The sequence below is a fragment of the Astatotilapia calliptera genome, chromosome 6, assembly GCF_900246225.1.
Source record: "Astatotilapia calliptera chromosome 6, fAstCal1.2, whole genome shotgun sequence".
Classification (NCBI taxonomy): Eukaryota; Metazoa; Chordata; class Actinopteri; order Cichliformes; family Cichlidae; genus Astatotilapia; species Astatotilapia calliptera.
In genome coordinates this window covers 8,323,382-8,341,993 of record NC_039307.1, presented here as the reverse complement: position 1 = coordinate 8,341,993, position 18,612 = coordinate 8,323,382, and the positions used below count along the sequence as shown (strand labels likewise).

The 18,612-nt window shown below is 41.6% G+C and overlaps 2 protein-coding genes across 4 annotated transcripts in view; one reads left to right on the top strand and one right to left on the bottom strand.

The window, feature by feature from the left end:
- Positions 1-12,041, top strand: part of myh11a (myosin, heavy chain 11a, smooth muscle) — a 33,079-nt gene extending 21,038 nt beyond the window's left edge. For 2 of the 3 annotated variants that reach the window (XM_026170041.1, XM_026170042.1), the window contains 31 exons: positions 80-198; positions 292-444; positions 910-1,083; positions 1,158-1,331; positions 1,457-1,571; positions 2,149-2,342; positions 2,778-2,899; positions 2,979-3,048; positions 3,169-3,329; positions 3,430-3,538; positions 3,677-3,808; positions 3,933-4,139; positions 4,256-4,393; positions 4,475-4,598; positions 4,681-4,852; positions 4,940-5,152; positions 5,318-5,462; positions 5,565-5,771; positions 5,889-5,993; positions 6,121-6,273; positions 6,468-6,716; positions 6,885-7,097; positions 7,227-7,439; positions 7,546-7,707; positions 8,131-8,259; positions 8,338-8,426; positions 8,517-8,640; positions 8,730-8,938; positions 9,081-9,189; positions 9,293-9,465; positions 11,094-12,041. In XM_026170041.1, the coding sequence (XP_026025826.1) occupies positions 80-198; positions 292-444; positions 910-1,083; positions 1,158-1,331; positions 1,457-1,571; positions 2,149-2,342; positions 2,778-2,899; positions 2,979-3,048; positions 3,169-3,329; positions 3,430-3,538; positions 3,677-3,808; positions 3,933-4,139; positions 4,256-4,393; positions 4,475-4,598; positions 4,681-4,852; positions 4,940-5,152; positions 5,318-5,462; positions 5,565-5,771; positions 5,889-5,993; positions 6,121-6,273; positions 6,468-6,716; positions 6,885-7,097; positions 7,227-7,439; positions 7,546-7,707; positions 8,131-8,259; positions 8,338-8,426; positions 8,517-8,640; positions 8,730-8,938; positions 9,081-9,189; positions 9,293-9,465; positions 11,094-11,223 (4,787 nt within the window). In that variant the 3' untranslated portion in view covers positions 11,224-12,041. Of the gene's footprint in view, positions 1-79; positions 199-291; positions 445-909; positions 1,084-1,157; positions 1,332-1,456; positions 1,572-2,148; positions 2,343-2,777; positions 2,900-2,978; positions 3,049-3,168; positions 3,330-3,429; positions 3,539-3,676; positions 3,809-3,932; positions 4,140-4,255; positions 4,394-4,474; positions 4,599-4,680; positions 4,853-4,939; positions 5,153-5,317; positions 5,463-5,564; positions 5,772-5,888; positions 5,994-6,120; positions 6,274-6,467; positions 6,717-6,884; positions 7,098-7,226; positions 7,440-7,545; positions 7,708-8,130; positions 8,260-8,337; positions 8,427-8,516; positions 8,641-8,729; positions 8,939-9,080; positions 9,190-9,292; positions 9,466-10,583; positions 10,617-11,093 lie in introns of all 3 variants that reach the window. The other variant, XM_026170043.1, reaches the window with a different exon arrangement.
- A 1-nt stretch (position 12,042) lies between these two features.
- On the bottom strand, positions 12,043-18,516 carry LOC113023722 (nuclear distribution protein nudE homolog 1). The gene is made up of 9 exons (XM_026170044.1): positions 18,333-18,516; positions 17,862-17,952; positions 17,580-17,733; positions 16,997-17,145; positions 16,755-16,891; positions 16,008-16,184; positions 15,840-15,925; positions 15,594-15,748; positions 12,043-14,334 (listed from the first exon to the last, which is right to left on the bottom strand). The coding sequence occupies exons 2-9, from the start codon at positions 17,945-17,947 to the stop codon at positions 14,241-14,243; spliced, it is 1,038 nt and encodes a 345-aa protein (XP_026025829.1). The 5' UTR covers positions 17,948-17,952; positions 18,333-18,516; the 3' UTR covers positions 12,043-14,240.
- Between the last annotated feature and the right edge of the window lie 96 nt (positions 18,517-18,612).

The following is an 18,612-nucleotide window of genomic DNA, read 5'->3' as shown; positions in this document are numbered from 1 at the left end:
AAATGTATTATCTATAGCAGCAAGAACACCTGGGTGAAATAATATTGTGTCCAATATGACAAAATTTCTGTCTTTGTAGCTGCGCAGAAGGTGTGTCACCTGCAGGGCATCAATGTGACAGACTTTACACGAGCCATCCTCACCCCTCGCATCAAAGTGGGCAGGGAGGTGGTGCAGAAGGCACAGACCAAAGAGCAGGTACTGCAAGGAGGAAACTGTTTAAAAACACAGGAATAACTGTGTGTTAATCACAGTCTGGTCTGTGTTCTTCTGTGTGTCTGTGTCTGTTAGGCTGACTTTGCTATAGAAGCGTTGGCCAAAGCTGTCTTTGAGCGACTGTTCCGCTGGCTCCTGGGCCGGGTTAACAAAGCCCTGGATAAGACTAAACGCCAAGGAGCCTCCTTCCTGGGAATCCTTGACATTGCCGGTTTTGAGATCTTTGAGGTATAGATCATCACACACTGTAAAAAAAATTGTAATATAAAAGAATTTTACTGTATATTTTCCAGTTTTGTACTGTTCTTCTAGAATATCATTAAATTTACATAAATAGACTGTGATTTTACATTTCAAATGTAAATTAATGTAAAATCACTGTAAATGTAATAAAACATAATTTTCTTGTTTTTTAAATGTATTTGTCTGTATATATGCATATTTAGATTATTAAAATACATTCACAAATGAAAAAGGCAAAGTCCCATGTAAAATTAGGACAACAAACTGTATTGTCATTACTGGAAATAACCGTATTTTCATGAGAAAGTTATTTTCTGGTATTATTTTGGCGCCCCAGCTGCCAGAATATTACTGTTTTTTTAGGATTTTTTTTTTCTTACGGTGCAGAGCGCTTGGAAAGATAGTGGATGTGATATGCATGTCTTCATCTTTGTGTTCTGGCTATTGCAGGATAACTCCTTTGAGCAGCTGTGCATCAACTACACCAATGAGAAGCTACAGCAGCTTTTCAACCACACCATGTTCATCCTGGAGCAGGAGGAGTATCAGAGAGAAGGCATCGAGTGGAACTTCATTGACTTTGGCCTTGACCTCCAGCCCTGCATCGAGCTCATTGAGAGGCCAGTAAGTGTTAATAATAAATAACAGCATCAGTTAAATCTTACACAGCCTCTTAATCACATAAATATTCTCTGCAGAACAACCCTCCAGGCATCCTGGCCCTGCTGGATGAAGAGTGCTGGTTCCCCAAAGCCACAGATATCTCCTTTGTGGAGAAACTTTTAAACACACAGGGCAACCACATGAAATTTGCCAAACCTAAACAGCTTAAAGACAAAACAGAGTTCTCCATTCTTCATTATGCTGGGAAGGTGAGAATGATGGCAGTTAGGAGAAGGGAAAAATGTTCTGTCTTCATAATGTTTATCTTAATTTGAAGACAATCATCTTGCATTCTCATGAAAGCTCACATAACTTTGTCGTCTTGCTGTTTTAGGTAGACTATAACGCCACAGCCTGGCTGACAAAGAACATGGACCCTCTAAATGACAACGTTACAGCACTGCTCTCCAATTCTTCTAACCAGTTTGTCCAAGACCTCTGGAAAGATGGTGAGATGCATATGATTTTATTCCGTCTCATAAGTTTATTGTAAGCCACTCTGAGACAAGGACCAAACTCTCCTCAGTGATAAGGCATAAAAACAGCAGAAGCTTCTGCTGCGACAACTAAACTAGATTTTCTTCTTTACTGAAATCCTAGAAATGTTTTTCTGCACATTTTGCCTTTGTCTTTGGAGAAACTTCTAGGTTAGGGCTTCCTAGCTTGCCCTGAGAGGCACTCAGAAAAGAGACTATTTATCTAGGAAGTTCACTTCCCGGTTAAATAAAAGGGAAAAAAGAAACCTTAGTGATTGTTGAACTATTTTGGAGCCACAACTAAAGATATCACCTTGATTCTTTCATATTGATTTTTAGATGGGACAACTCAGATTTATTTTACCTTAAGAACATTAAAGCAAATCTGACGTGTACACAATGAAACAAATTACCCGAAAGCAACACACACATTTTACCTGCTTTTATCAATATGTTTGTCCCACAAAAGATATGCAATTAGATTCTTAAAACTGAAATAGGCATTAAAGCAAAGACAAGCTGATTTTACACACTGTTTTGTGTTTTTCAGCGGACAGAGTCGTCGGCCTTGACACATTAGCTAAGATGTCAGACACCTCCGGCCCGAGCGCCTCAAAGACCAAGAAGGGAATGTTCCGCACAGTGGGGCAGCTCTACAAGGAGTCTTTGGCAAAACTCATGACCACGCTGCACAACACCCAACCCAACTTCGTCAGATGTATCATCCCGAACCATGAGAAGAGGGTAAAGACAATTAGCAGCAAAACTACTAGACTAGCAATAATAAAACATAATTTTAGAGGTGGTTGCTGGTGGTTAATGATCAATGATTAATCAAGTGTGTGTGATTATCAGCTCTTGGCTGCTATCTATCCTCTTAATTTCCTATACCTTAAATGTGTACTTAGTATTTCACAGGATGGCGTAAAACCCTATAAGAACTTTTTTTTTCACATGACTATAGATGCATATTGAGAGGAGAGCTTTTTCATCATCATATAAATTAGCAATTGATCTCACTCCATATGTGGCCGTATTTCTAAAGTCATGAAAAAAAAACACACACATAACATAGACAAAATGAATTTATTACTAACCGGTCAGCATAAGCGAGTTATACTGTATGTATTTAGTTTTTGAAAACTTTATGTAATAAAACTGCAATCCTGCTCTACTCAGGCAGGGAAGCTGGATGCTAACCTGGTCTTGGAGCAGCTCAGGTGTAACGGTGTGCTGGAAGGAATCAGGATCTGTCGACAAGGCTTCCCCAACCGAATCGTTTTCCAGGAGTTCCGCCAGCGGTCGGTCTAGCTACTACTATACTATTTCAGTCAAAATTTCTCACCATATTAAGTGTAACATCTCTCTGGCTTCTTGCAGTTATGAGATCTTGGCTGCTAACGCTATTCCCAAAGGTTTCATGGACGGAAAACAAGCCTGCTGCCTCATGGTTAGTTCACAACTTCAAAATTGTCATCCATGTTCAATAACATTGACACACACCAAGGTAGAATTATCCTGTGTGACAACTTAATATATCACATCATTTACTGATCTCCTGTCTTTGTAGATCAAGCATCTGGACTTGGACCCCAACCTGTACAGAATCGGACAGAGTAAAATCTTCTTCCGCACGGGAGTGCTTGCTCAACTAGAGGAGGAGAGAGATTTGAAGATCACTGTGATCATCATTGCTTTCCAGGCCCAAGCTAGAGGCTTCCTGGCCAGAAAGTATGAAAATTGAAGCCCCCCCTTTAAAGCAGTTTATTTGTTGCTGTTATCACCGTAAATAAAACTTTGCATGTTGCACTATGTATTTTTTTTTTTGAAGGGCATTCGCCAAGCGACAGCAGCAGCTGACAGCTATGAAAGTGATCCAGAGGAACTGTGCTGCCTACCTCAAACTAAGGAACTGGCAGTGGTGGAGGCTTTTCACAAAGGTCAGCTAGTCAGTCTCTAGAAGCATATAAATGCAACAAAACCATAGTACATCTGTGTGTTTTTTGAGAAAGAAACTTTCCAGATACTACAAAATTATTTTGAAATGACAAATTCTGCCTTTTCCTTCTGAACAACAGGTTAAGCCTCTGTTGCAAGTGACCCGACAGGAAGAGGAGATGGGTCTCAAGGAAGAGGAGCTACAGAAAGCCAAAGAAGTTGCCACAAAGTTTGAGTCAGAGCTAAAAGAAATCACCTTGAAACATACACAGGTAAGGGATTAAATGCGCATCAATGACACAAACCTTGTTTTGCTTTCTTTTAATGAATCCGTTCAGCGTTGATTCGATAAAGTTTCCAGTTATGGAGAGTCTGCTGATTCTGCCTGTCTGTCAGATTGTGGAGGAGAGAAACGCACTGCAGGAGCAGCTTCAGGCAGAGACAGAGTTGTATGCTGAGGCTGAGGAGATGAGGGTCCGTCTGGCGGCGAAGAAGCAGGAGTTGGAGGAAATCCTCCATGAGATGGAGGCGAGGCTCGATGAAGAGGAGGAGCGTTCTCAGGGGCTGTTAGTGGAAAAGAAGAAGATGCAGCAGCAGATGCAGGTCAACATGTCTGTTTCGCACTGTTGTTCAGTTGGAGTTGTTATTGCTCGGGTAGCTGTGCTTTCACAGTGTGATAAAGCTGCTGGAGAAACTGAGGGTTCAGTCTTTTCATGCAGGAGTTGGAGGAACATTTGGAAGAAGAGGAAGACGCTCGTCAAAAACTGCAGCTCGAGAAGGTTACCTGCGAGGGAAAGATCAAAAAGCTGGAGGATGATATTCTGGTAATGGAGGACCAGAACAACAAGCTGCTGAAGGTAAGTACTGGAAATCAGCATTTTTCAAAGTAAGTCACTTGGGAAACTAAATACATCACCGGCTTTGTGATGTTTTTGTAGGAGCGAAAGTTGCTAGAGGAGAGAGTTGCAGACTTCAGTGCTAACCTGGCAGAGGAAGAAGAAAAATCTAAGAATCTCACTAAGCTCAAAAATAAACACGAATCCATGATCTCTGAATTAGAAGGTAGTCACCTTGTATGCATTTGTAACGGTACTCATATCACATTTCTCATACACATCATTGAGTGGTATCTCTCTCGCACTAGTCCGCTTGAAGAAAGAGGAGAAGACCCGTCAGGAGCTGGATAAAGCTAAGCGCAAACTGGAGGCGGAGTCAAATGACCTACAGGAACAGATCGCTGACCTGCAGGCCCAGATCGCTGACCTCAAAGCTCAGCTTGCAAAGAAGGAGGAGGAGTTACAGAACGCCTTAGCCAGGTAGTGTCAGACTGGTGTATTTATTTCTTCAAAACAACACTAAGTTCTATCAGTTTTAATAGTTTAATATACTCTTGATTCTCACAGGTTGGAAGATGAGTCTGCCCAGAAAAACAATGCTCTGAAGAAGATCAGAGAGCTGGAAGGACACATCTCCGACCTGCAGGAGGACCTAGACTCTGAGCGGGCTGCCAGGAACAAGGCCGAGAAGATCAAACGGGACCTTGGGGAGGAGCTGGAGGCCCTCAAGTCTGAGCTAGAGGACACTCTGGACACCACTGCCACACAGCAGGAACTAAGGTTACACAAATATGTATTCAGAGGAATTTATAAAGTGTATATACATTCACCTTTTAGATGATGAAGCTATCTTAGAGAAGAAAAAGATGACTAACAAAACATAACCAAAAAACAAAATGTGCATGCTTAAAAAAATACCTGCATTATCCATGTATCTGCCTACAGAGCCAAACGTGAGCATGAAGTGACCCAGCTGAAGAGAGCCATTGAGGAGGAGAACCGGACCCACGAGGCTCAAATACATGAGATGAGACAGAAACACACTCAGGCTGTTGAGGAGCTCAGTGAGCAGCTGGAACAGTCAAAACGAGTAAGGCCACTATTTTATGAATCATTCTTAATACCCAGCTGTCATTAGCTTTTTATTTCTTTAATTTCATATTGAGGATTCTCTTTATTTTCCTCTGCTCAGGTCAAGTCAAACCTGGAGAAAGCAAAACAAGCTCTGGAGAAGGAAACGTCAGAGCTAACTATGGAGGTACGCTCACTGACCCAGGCCAAGCAAGATGGGGAGAACAAGAGGAAGAAGCTAGAAGGTCAGGTGACGGATCTTCAGTCCCGCTTCAACGACAGCGAGAAGCAGAAGGCTGAGCTGACAGAGCGCTGCTCCAAGATCACTGTAAATCACTTTCACTAATTATTTAACAACTGGAAAAAAATGTGAATCATTAAAAAAAGAATGCCACAAAACTACGCTTGAAAAAGTAACAAACACATAATTTTTATTCCTGTACAGATTGAACTGGAGAGTGTGACAAACCTACTGAATGAAGCAGAAGGAAAGAACATCAAACTGAGCAAAGACGTGGCCAGCCTTACCTCCCAACTCCAAGACTCTCAGGTAACCGAACGTTTACTCTTAACATGTTGTTAATAACACCACACAAACATTTAGTCTTTGCTGTGACGATGAAATATATTAAACTTTAGAACAAACGCACTGACTACTGAACTCTTGTGTCTAACAGGAGCTGCTGGCTGAGGAGACACGCCAGAAATTGCAGTTCTCCACAAAGCTGCGACAGGCGGAAGACGACAAGAACAGCCTACAGGAGCAGCTTGAAGAGGAGATGGAGGCAAAGAGGAACGTGGAGAGACACGTGTCCACTCTCAACATCCAGGTCAGAGGCCGAACTCTGTTGATTAAGACTTTAAGAGAAATTGGCGGGAGCAAAATAAAGATAATATGATGGGAAAAAACTGGAGCGATATTGGAGTGAAGGTTTACTGTAAGCTAAAGCTCATAACAAGAAAACACTCTTGTACCATGTAGAAGATTCCTCTCTGTTACATAACAGTTTTGCTTTGTGTGCAGCTATCAGATGCAAAGAAGAAGATGGATGAAATGTCAGGCAACATTGAGCTGCTGGAGGAAGGAAAGAAGCGTCTGCAGAGAGATTTGGAGGCAGCGAACACTCAGTATGAAGAGAAGGCCTCAGCATACGACAAGCTGGAGAAGACCAAAAATCGTCTGCAGCAGGAGCTGGAGGACACGCTGATGGATCTGGACAACCAGAGGCAGAACGTTTCAAACCTGGAGAAGAAACAGAAGAAGTTTGACCAGGTCTGCTAAACCAGAAAACAAGCTTTTAAAATATCATTCATGGGATTGAGCCTGTTTTTAGAATTTCACAGTTAATTGTAGTCAAGATTGTGACTTTATTATATAAGAGTATATGCACAGTAAAACAGATTTGTTAAATTCATAGTTATTTGTTTCTTTGATCTCCAGATGCTGGCCGAAGAGAAGAGTGTCTCCAGTAAATATGCAGACGAGCGAGACCGTGCTGAAGCTGAGGCCAGAGAGAAGGAGACCAAAGCTCTGTCCCTGGCAAGGGCTCTAGAAGAGGCTCAGGACTCCAGAGAGGAGCTGGAGAGAGCCAACAAGGCCCTAAAAGCAGAGATGGAGGACCTGATCAGCTCCAAGGATGATGTGGGAAAAAATGTTAGTGTTGGAACATCTTTCACTCACTTGGCACTGGTCAATAGATCTGCAGGCTGAAAGTCTGTAGTTACAGGTATATGTTTACAGTGTCTAGAGCTTTCCAGTTAATTTAAAATGTATTGATGGAAGGTCCATGAGCTGGAGAAGTCCAAACGAGGCCTGGAAGCCCAGGTGGAGGAGATGAAGACGCAGCTGGAGGAGCTAGAGGACGAACTGCAGGCGGCTGAGGATGCCAAGTTGCGTCTGGAGGTCAACATGCAGGCTCTGAAGGCCCAGTTTGAGAGAGACCTCCAGGGAAGAGATGAGATGGGAGAGGAGAAGAAGAGGCAGCTGATCAAGCAGGTAAATAAAAGCCTTCATTCTTATACCAGAAGGATGTGAATGATTTATTATCAAAGAATGCTATTTCAGCGTCAGTAATCATTGCAATGATGCACACTGGCTGCAGGTCCGTGAGTTGGAGACGGAGTTGGAGGATGAACGTAAGCAGAGGGCCACAGCAGCAGCAGCCAAGAAGAAGCTGGAGATAGACATGAAAGATCTGGAGGGACAGATCGAGACAGCCAATAAGGGACGTGATGAGGCTATCAAGCAGCTCCGCAAGCTCCAGGTCAGAGCAAAGGACACTGAGAAAATTCAGCACAGAAGAATTTATATAAATACTGTATGGGTCTTTTAGTTTTCACTGTAATTTTTTAGATGCATATTTACATTAAAGCATATGTTGTAGTGAAGGTTTTTATTTTAAAGGTAAAATGTTTTTGGATTTTTTTTTAACTTGGAAGCAAACACATGTAAAATAAACTTGTAGATATGTAGACAAACATCTTCTTAAGGGAAAATTCCCCGGTTTTGGCTAGTAACTGTGACTTTAAAGGGAAATGTCAAAACACTAAAATAAGATATGATCACTAAGAGAAGCACTTGAAAACAGGACTTGGTATCATCAAACACAGATCATCTGCCTCAAGTATCGTAAATATACTTGAAACATTATCTGATGTCTTTTCTCTGTTTCTCTTCATCCCTCCAGGCCCAGATGAAGGACTACCAGAGGGAGCTGGAAGATGCTCGTGCTGCTCGAGAAGAGGTGCTGACCACCGCAAAGGAGAGCGAGAAGAAGGCCAAGAGTCTGGAGGCTGAGCTCATGCAGCTACAGGAGGTAAGGCTGTCGATTCCTAACAAGGCAAGAACCTCTCTGGGAGCCGGGGCTCAAAATAATGAATGTATGTGTTTGCAGGAACTGGCTGCAGCTGAGAGAGGACGGAAGCAAGCAGAGGCTGAAAGAGACGAACTGTCCGATGAGCTGGCGAGCAACACCTCTGGAAAGTAGGTGTAGAGTTCACTCTGTTGCTTTGTCTGTGAAGTGAACCATGAAAAAAAGATGGTGGCATTTCTTACCATGCTCTCTGTGCTCAGGTCAGCCTTGTCAGATGAGAAGCGTCGCCTGGAAGCTAAGATCGCCCAGCTAGAGGAGGAGCTGGAGGAGGAGCAAAGCAACATGGAGATCCTCAATGACAGGCTGAGGAAGAGCACACAACAGGTGATAAGACTGTAGCAGACATGATTCATGAAGTGTTAAAGCACTGGGCAGAGTTCTCATCCCTCTCTTTGCACGTACTCCACCCACAGGTGGATCAGCTGAACAATGAGCTGCAGACGGAGCGCACCACCTCCCAGAAGAACGAGAGCGCTCGGCAGCAGTTGGACCGCCAGAACAAGGAGCTGAAGGCCAAGCTCCAGGAGATGGAGAACCAGGTCAAGTCCAAGTTCAAGTCCTCCATCTCTGCCTTGGAGGCTAAAGTGGCACAGCTGGAGGAGCAGCTGGAGCAGGAGAACAGGTCAGGGACACATAAACACAGAGCATACCGTATGTTTGATGAATAAAAAAATATTTACTTTTTTTGGTGGTTTTACCTTCTTTAAATTGTATCAGCTGTACTCATATTCATTTCCTCTTAACTCTTGTCCATCTTGTCTCAGGGATAAGCAGACAACTGCCAAGAATATGCGCCAGAAAGACAAGAAGCTCAAGGACCTGATGTTGCAGGTGGAAGACGAAAGAAAACAGGCAGAGCAGTACAAAGACCAGGTACAGTCACGGAAACGTTTTTGTGCACGAACAAGAAAATAAATGCAGCTTTGATTGTGCTTGTCAGTGCCGAGTTAGCATATTCGCTTTGTTCACTCACCAGGCGGAAAAGTCAAACACTCGCATGAAGCAGCTGAAGCGGCAGCTAGAGGAATCGGAGGAGGAGTCTCAGCGTGCCACAGCAGCCCGCAGGAAGCTGCAGCGGGAGCTGGATGAAGCCACTGAGGCCAACGACGCCATGACCCGCGAGATCGGCTCTCTCAAGAACAAACTCAGGTAGGATAAAACGCCAAAGGGTCGTTCTGCTGATGGAGGTGATGTTCACCTGCTATTTCCATGATGCCACAACAGGACACAGACATTGCAGTAAGAGGTTGGGATGCTGTGTAAAATGTAAATAACTGAATGTAATGGTTTGCAGATCAGTTTAACCTGAAATACTACAAAGACAACAGGCTAGGTCTCCATGGTAACTTAGGTTTTAACATGACATAACCTGGTCGGTTTCAGAGTTTTGGCTTAAAATCAGCTGGAGGAACCACATTTTTATTATTACGTTTTTTTAAACCATGCTTTGCTTGCAGTATAGACTCTGTGGTGAAGCACTATGTTTTTATATACATACCTTACTAAAACACCTGAATGAAGCTCAACTGTACACAGCACTATGCTCATCTTATTTGCAGCCCGAGTGTTAGTGAGGTCTTTATCACCAGCTCCTTTGGTGGTACTCAATGTATCTAATTTTATGCAGAGCAAGTAAAGAAGCTAAATGGCACCAGCCCCCCTCCCTTTATATGCAAGAACACTCAGAGCCTGAAGCAGAAACTCTTTCACTTGAAAGTTGACTGTTAAATAATTTTCATGGTACCAGTTACCTCTGAATGAGGATTTAGGTTTTGTCGAGCCAGCTAACACAAAGAAACTCTGGCTTCGCTGAACTTCCTTCGTAGTAAAACCCTTGAGTCTCAAACTGTGCTGTTGGAAGAAGGAACTAAACCTGTTAAACATATTTTTGACATGATTCTCGCATCAAAATTTTAAAAAACTGTATATTTGAAAAGCAAAATTAACAAAATTGTCTTTTCTGCTTCTTTCAATCAAACAGGCTTCGAGTTATTTGCAAATCTTAGCATTCTGCTCTAACATTTTATAAAGCATCCAAACTTTTTTGTAGCCACAGTTGTACACAAACAACAGTTTACAGATTTGCCAAACTGTAGACAGGTTAAAGCACATTTATTAGTTTTAAATGCTCTCAGTTAAGCTACATTTCAGTGCTACAGAGCATAATTAATGTCATTCAAAGGGATGTAAATGAACACTTGAAGCATTCACATTCTTTCTAAAGTTGATGAGCGGAAACAAAACAATCATGTCCATCTCTATTCCAGAGGCAACCCTGAACCCAAGGAGTAACGCAGCAGGTATCTCTGCGCCTAAAAGTTACCCCATCACTATTTCTCATTAACATACCATAACTTTTCATTCCCCGTGCACACCCTTAATGCTCTCATTTCTTTCACTGAGCCTAACTGAGGGAAATGTGGCTATCAGAGATGTAACTGAAAAATTCTGAGTCCCAAGTCATATTGCACCATTTGGTTTCCATTGTACCCATTTCCTGGGGTCATATTTTTCCTCAGTGCTTGGTTTAACTGCCGTAAACCAAACTCATTTTCCTGACCAAGGAGTTAAAATGAGTTACAAAGATAACCAGCGTGCTTTACCCGTAACCGAAGCACAACCTGTACATTCTGTACTTCATCAACGCTCCTTTTGCAGTGTGCAAACACCCAACTGGTTTTCAAATGAACTTAACCAACACAGAGCCTATTGCATCCCCTCACTGTGACAATGTTTCTTTCTGTTTGTGTCTTGTGTACTTTTTTGTCCTATTTTAGGCGTGGAAATGAGCCCCCCTTTAGCAGCACACCTCGGCGCATAGGCGGAGGCCGAAGGGTGGTCGAGGATGCCTCAGAGGAGGACACCGACTCCCAAAGCGACTTCAATGGAACAAAGTCCGCTGACTAAGGGACTTTTTAAAAAACCATATATGAGAAATACTGTTCAGGGCAAAGCCTGCCACTTAAAACAAAGAAAAAGCCTATTATGCTATCTATCTGTCCTCTTGTTTCAGAGCACCTTTTCTTGACACAAAAACAATCAGGACATGATTTCAACTTAGTGGGGTCGTCTAGTGGTTATGCTTTTGTGTGATTTGCTGTTTTTTTTTTCCCTTTTCTATTTTCACTGTTTTGTTTTTTTTTACTGCACTGACACAAACATAGGAGCCTCTAATTAACACCCACTTAGTACTTAAAGCAGTGACAAAGTGTAAATCTACAGATGTAGAACTATTATCAGTTACCGTCGTCCTGTTGCCTGTGACTGCTGTTATTGTTCCAGAGCACCACTCTAGGGTTTCAGATTGGATGCATAGACAGATATTTCAATCCCCAGTCTGCTTCTAGTCAGCAGTGTTGTTTATTACCCCCCACCAAGGAAAAACATTTTTAGCTTCCGTCATATTATTTGTGCCTCTCATGTGTCCAAACCTGTTTAGAGACGCGGTTTATGAAATGTTTGAGGTCAGACAAGGTTTTCGGTTACTGTTAACCAGAAAACTGAGTCACATATCAACATGGAGCACTAAGCAACGCTCAGATCTTCTTTCAGTAGCTTTCCTCTCTCCAGATTTACTGTACTTAGAAACAAAAAGTCCCTGATCACCCTAAACTAAGTCAATCTCATTTTATAATTTTCTTTGTATTCAACAAATGTTTACATGGCACTTTTTGTATCCATTACCTGTTGAACCACCTGCACAAGAAATAAAGAAAAAAAAAATAGTTTGACTTTCTCCTTTTAATGTTTCTGTCTTGGTCAGTAACTCACTCACATTATTCACATCTGCTCAGTTTAGTAGAAAAAGAAAAAACGACTGCAAACCAGCAGGACGAAAGTTGGGTATAGTACCTCAGGCACAAACAGTTTAAAGTCAGCATACAGAAGCAGCTGCAGGCGTCCTAAACAAACAGCCAGTACACAGTGATTACAAGGATTACAACTGGAAGTAGCTCAAGGAAGATTAAAGGGGACCAGTTATGCTTCCCTTTACTTTCTGTCACACTTATAGACGAAACAAGGCCAAAGTTTCAAATCATGAGGTCAGCATATGTGTTAGGATTCCCTGTGAGTCAATATTTCTAGTTCAAGCCTGCTCTAAAGACTATTTTCTGTCTACTCTGTATGTCGTTAAAGAGGATATCCTTAATGTGTTCATTTCAGTGAGGTTCAAAACTTCCGTTTAGGAGGGAGCAGACATAAGAGAAAAAAAAAAAAAGCTGGCCTAAATTAAGATCTACAATAACTTGTTTCAGGCAGTGGATAAACTCGGACTGTAAAAAGGTCCTGAATGAGACAAATGATGATTATTTTTAACTGTGTGACCTTCATAGCGCCTCGGTTACACTCAAGAACATTAATATGACTGTAGAAACAAGCATTACAGGCCCCCTTTAAACTGTCCTGCAAACAGGAGGACCTCCAGATTTCAGATGTTACAAGTTAATTCCTACACAAAGGCTACAGTGCAGTATACAGTGATAGCTACTGTATAAAGGTCATATTTAGATATGCAACTTTAATATTTGCTTAATGAGCTGCTTAATGAGCTGCTGGATGGCAGTAGTGACAAGATCCATTTAAACAGAAACATTTCAGGGAAAAGCATAGCTGTCACATCAGAATCGCTCCATTTCCTAATTTCAAAGTCTTCTTTATACCTACACAAATATACGAACAGTGCTAATTTGACCATTTCAAAATCTATTATTGCTTATCATGTTTACCATATGTCCACCATGTAAGTCTAAGTGGCAGAAAGAGATACTATACATTCAAGTGCCTGTCTAAAATATACTGTCAGCTACCATCAGTAAAAAGGTTTATGATAACATTAGATCATAAATCTTCAGCATGATAAATTTTATCTTTTATAACCCCAGTAAAGCAGAAAATAGTTGGTGTGTGAAATGGTTGGAGGGAGGTAATAGGAAGGACCCGAATGATAACGAAATGGGGTTGGGGGGGTATACTAAATGCTATTACTTTAACCACCATGAAGTCAAGTGGCACCCCTCTCGATGAAAATCTGACAGAGACGATGATCTGTTTCGGTATTTTAACACCTGGATCAGCCGTGGCACTGCAGCAAAGCAAGAGCCCAAAAACTGAAGAAGTAACAGCAGTGATGAAGGCTGGCTGAAATACTAACGCCAATTCATGGCAGGAAGTAATTCATTGTCAGCTCATTCATTCACCCAGTCTGAAATATTTTTAAACCAAAATATCAATCTGTGTTCTTCAAGACATGATGGGAAACGATAAACACAGAAAAGGCCAATGACAAAGCTAAACCATGTTTTTCATATATATCTCAAAGAAAAACAAACCTATTGCTTTTGTTATTTTCAGTTTTCCCATTTATCACAGCTTTGGTTTTGACTTGGTCACAAACACAATATTTGCTCAACTTTTCCATAAACAATACTCCAGATTCTTGGTCCCTATACCAGGGTCACTTTCCAGTGCTTTTAATTATTAAAACTGTTCCTTACATGGATAATGATTAATAGGCTAGTGCACTAGATTAGTGATGTAGGAGCAGAAATGTTTACAAAGCCCTGCTGTGCTTGATCCAACCACAGAAAACACAGAAGGTCCATGAGTTGTTTTTTTTTGTTTGTTTTTTTTGTTTTTTAAGTTGGCCACCACAGCATTAGAGATATAGTGGAAGATATGCTGCGAATGGTAGGGTCCACAGGATGTAGTGCTGCCTCCTGTGATATGGTGTGGTACAAGCCTGAGAGAGCAGAAGTTCGTGTGTTAATGGGCAGAGCCTCTCTCTTTGCTCAGTGAGGGCACGGTGCAAGGACAATCAGCAGGACGTACGGCGACAAGGAAGACAGCTCAGCTCAAAGTCCAGGGGTGTCATATGAGGAAGGTCAGGAGGGAGAGAGAAAGGAAGGGTTTTTTCCCCTCCCCTCTCATAGCAGTATCTTGACCCCTCCCTGTGGAGACTGGGCACCATGGGAGATCCCTCTTGGAGGAGCTGGTCCAAACTCTAACCGTTTCACCAAACTGAAAAACAAAGTTCAACTCATGAGCTAAAGCTGTACATTCAGAGTCACAATCTTTTTTCAAATGTAGTTACAGTCAAAGGCCTCAAGGCTTTGCATTTGGACTGTTGCCATCTTGTTTTTTGTTTGTTGTGTTTAACAAGCACAGGGTGGTTCTGACTGAGAGACCCATAACAATGCTTGTGAGTTAGTGGCTTATTAAACAAAGTTAGGCAGCCAGACCCTAAAGCATATCCTGCTTTATCATTCATTTCACATCTTGAATGGAGCCAGAATGCACAAAATAAACATCATGTTTGTCCAGTAAGACTTCAAATTAATGAATGACTTTATAAAGTCATCAGGAACATTTTTACTCATGTCATAAAAGTAAAGAGGGGAGCATCATTCTCCCATCGACCTTTTACAGAGTTCATTTTGCAACCCCCGGAGACGCCCCCTGCTGGCCATTACATCATGACATTACACATGTCACTGCTTGGGTTTAGCCCAACTTCATCTGGCTTTTCAGGCCCAGAGGCCACATCCATTTTTAACTCTGTTCCCCATAAAGATGACATTTGACGGCACCCCTGTGCTGGTGTTTTGACACCTCAGTATATATTGATAGACGTGGAAAAACAACCGTTGGAATAGTTTCCAGGTTTTGAGATGGGTAGCTGGACAGGCAGAGCTCACCCCCTCAACTTCTGATGCAAACCCGGCCATTTTGTTCCATATGCAGGCATGAAATATGACAGTAACTGCTCAGATCATAAAACAGCTTGAATAATTTCTCCTAGGAGAAGGTAAAGACTCTATGCATAGTCTATACAGGTTATAACTGGTGTAGAGACCTATATATGCCAACATTCAACTACACATTACCTCATGTATTACATTGTTTAGCTACAAACACCATTATCACCAGTTATCACTACCAGTTGGCAAAGTGGTAAAGATAAAAGGCACCTAATTTAAGGAAGTAAAATTAAAGTATCATGCAGATTCTGAAATATTCAAATAGCCATTAAGTTTTATTAAATTCTGTTAGCATGCAATAAGCTACTAAACTTTTTTCCAGGGACAATCAACAAAAATAGAATAATAAAACTCTAAAATACCAAACAGCAACTTTAAGAGCTGGAAATTAGGCAAACAGAGAAGTAACAAGGTGCAATCTGGATCCATAAGAAGGCCAATCATAAAGTATGCAGATAGCTAGACGTGTATTACTCAAAACAGATCTTCTACTGTAAACTCATGATGACATTCCCTCACCTGTCATACTGAGAAGGAGGGCTCAGGCCCACCGCCTGGAGCTCAGCACCTGCATCTAAACCCGAAGGACTGCCAGGACCAACTGTAAGCGCCGGTCTGTTGACGGATGTGTCGTACACAAAGTCTCGACAAGATGCCAACTTGGACTCCAAATTCTGGCAGGATTAAAATAAATAAATACAGAAATCAATAATAAAGACATACAAACCAACATAGCACTTTCAGTACAAGTATTAACTTTCTTACTCCAACTTTTCTGAGTAGTTCCCCAACGATGTTGAGTGCAGATATTCTAGCCGATGTAGTAAGCGGGGTTCCTGTTAGACTATCGCCTAAAACAACAACCACACATAAGCTGATAAACACATGTTTTTTTAGTATAGAGGTACTTATTAAGATAGAGTTTTATATTACCTCTCCGGATGTTGGAAGCTGGGGTTGTGACATATGAACTAATAGGTTTGGAGGGTGTGACGGGGATGGAAGGATTTCCAGCTGAGGGTAACATCGTATCAGGACGATCTGTGTCTTTGCCCAGGCTGCTGGATGGCCGTCTCTCCTTCTGTCGTACAGCCAGCTCATGGCGAAGGTCTGCCGCAAGTTACAGAAGTAACAGAATTTAAACCATCTTCTAACCAACCACCTATTATAGTTTTTCAGAAGTAATTTATATTTGTGGAAAAAGCTGGCATATGGGGCAGGCAAACATGATCAAAAACAAAAGTAAAGGTGACGCTGGTTGCACAATGAAACCTGACGACCAACTGCCGGTTCAGTTTCTCACAGCACATTAAAAGCACATACAATATATTAACTGTGATAGCGTTCCACACTTTAGAAAGATTCACCAAGTGAATTTCCACACACCATATAACACTAAAATATATGCCTATAGCTGTCTGTGAAGACCAGTTAAGCATAGACTCATAAACACTTATAAAACCCATTAAATAATTTTACCTAGGTTACTAGTTAAAACATATCCTATAAAATTATTATATATTAACAGTCAGATGTACAATAAACGGGAAGAACAGGACATAAATAAAAACAGGAACTGCTGAATTAATCAAACTATCAAAATTCACTGAGTCAGTGATAAGAGAAATCAGCAGTTCTTGTGAACCTGAGAAGCTGCTTTGAGTGGATGATTGTGTGTACCTCTAGCTTCGTCCTTGAGCCTCTGAACAGACTCAAGCAGGTTCTCTTTCTCATCCAGCTCACTTTCAAGAAAGGCGTTTCTCTCAATGACCTGGTTCATCCGCTGCTCAAAGTCCTCCAGAGACATGATGGTAGCCCTGAGACAAGCAGAGAGGACATATTATGCAATATTGTTTATATATTGGCAAGTCTAACAGGCACAGCATGGCTGTGTGAACATGTACCAACTTTTAAGCACTGACCTTTTGGTTCTCTCCAGGTCATCATTGGATTGCTCTAACTCTCTGATATACTTCTGCAGATGATCTCTAACTGCTCTGGTCTCTCCCAGCTCTTCCTCAAGTGTTGATATGTGCCTCAAAGCATCAGAATGCTGGACTTCAAATTTCTCCTACAAAAAGCACAAGAACAAATAAACTGAAACTGACAGTGTCAGCTTGGCAAGGTCATGGCAAATTAATCAACACAGCTGCCGTTCATATTTTAATAAGAAAAGCTGACTATTTTATTAAACGTTGAGACAATAAACCCTTTAAAAAGTTCCCTCTCCCCACATTTGAGCATTTTTTGAACACACAACTGAATTTACTTTCTCCACTATGCTTATTTCCCCATGGACCACTGACTAAAATAGCAGTCAGCTGCTTTATACCCAGGCAGCAATTTTCCTAGTGGCAGTAGCAATAACAAGCTGAATGTTGGTAGGCTAAAAGCTGCTTGTGTGGGGTGTGTCTGTTCCAAATCCTCAATGTCACTAAGTGGAGCATCAGTGCTTGTGTCCCTCTATTAAGGGGCCACAGCCTACTTAAAATCAAGGTTGTCTACCTTTATGTTTTCCAGTTCTACACGAAGCCGGTGATTATCCTGCAGGAGCTCTTTGTTTCGACCCTCACATTGCTTCAGCTCTGTCTCAAGCTCAGCCTCATAGTCCCGACTCATCTGCTGGAATTCCTGCAGCTCCTCTTGAGCCTCCTCAGCCCTGGTGACAGAGCAATGTACAACACCTCCAAAATATCAGCTCAGCACATGTTAAGAATTATATAACAATAACTGCAGAAAGTAATTTCCTAAAAGTAAGTCCTCAGATTGTATGCCTTTTTTTAGTACCTTTGCTCGTATCTCTCTGCTTGCTCCTTCCAGAAGCCCAGCTCCTCTTCTAGGGATGCAAACTTGCGTGTTGTCGGCTCTACCATGTCTGCTGCTCCGAGTAAGGATGGAGGGAGGATTCAATCAAATTATAGCTTTCTCCTTTCTTAAATTACGTGGTTGTCTCACTTGGGGACACATCATTACAAAACCGTTAGCGAGTGCTAACTTTATTAGCTAACACAAATTACCTCCGCCGAACAATTTCCTTCACATACTTATGCCAAAAAAGGGATAACCAAAAAAATAGTTTTAAAGTTTATTTGTAGAATAGTAAAAAATGAAACGGAAACTTTTAAATCTAAATGCAATGTCAGAGAATGCATATGGCCCGGCTAAGTTTTTAGCTAACTTAAGCTAATATAGGCAGCTAACCGATCTAGTTCGATATGTGATTCTAAAGCTGCTCTAAACGGAACTAAACACACTCACCTGCATATGAAGGAACGATTAAAGCATGCTACAGCTAAGGGAATGTACTTCGATGTGATGATATTTTTTCCGGATTTATTGAGTATACGTATTGAGAATTGCACAAACTAATCCTTCGTTACCACGTCGATCGTCTCGCCAACCAAATAAATACGAACATTGAGTTCGTGAAGCTCATTGGGCAACACAGATGACGTTTTTAAAGATTAACCAATCATATGATTTAGCAGACCTGTAGGCCGGGAAGGCGGAGCCTCAAGCACAGTCCGTTGTTTCTGCT

Excerpts from the sequence above, each read along its gene's own strand:
- LOC113023722 (XM_026170044.1), bottom strand. The coding sequence starts at position 17,947 with ATGGTAGAGCCGACAACACGCAAGTTTGCATCCCTAGAAGAGGAGCTG. Across the intron at positions 16,185-16,754 it reads GCTCAAGGACGAAGCTAGAG|ACCTTCGCCATGAGCTGGCT; the intron begins GTACACACAATC and ends AACTTGCGGCAG. Across the intron at positions 15,926-16,007 it reads AGCTTCCAACATCCGGAGAG|GCGATAGTCTAACAGGAACC; the intron begins GTAATATAAAAC and ends TTGTTGTTTTAG.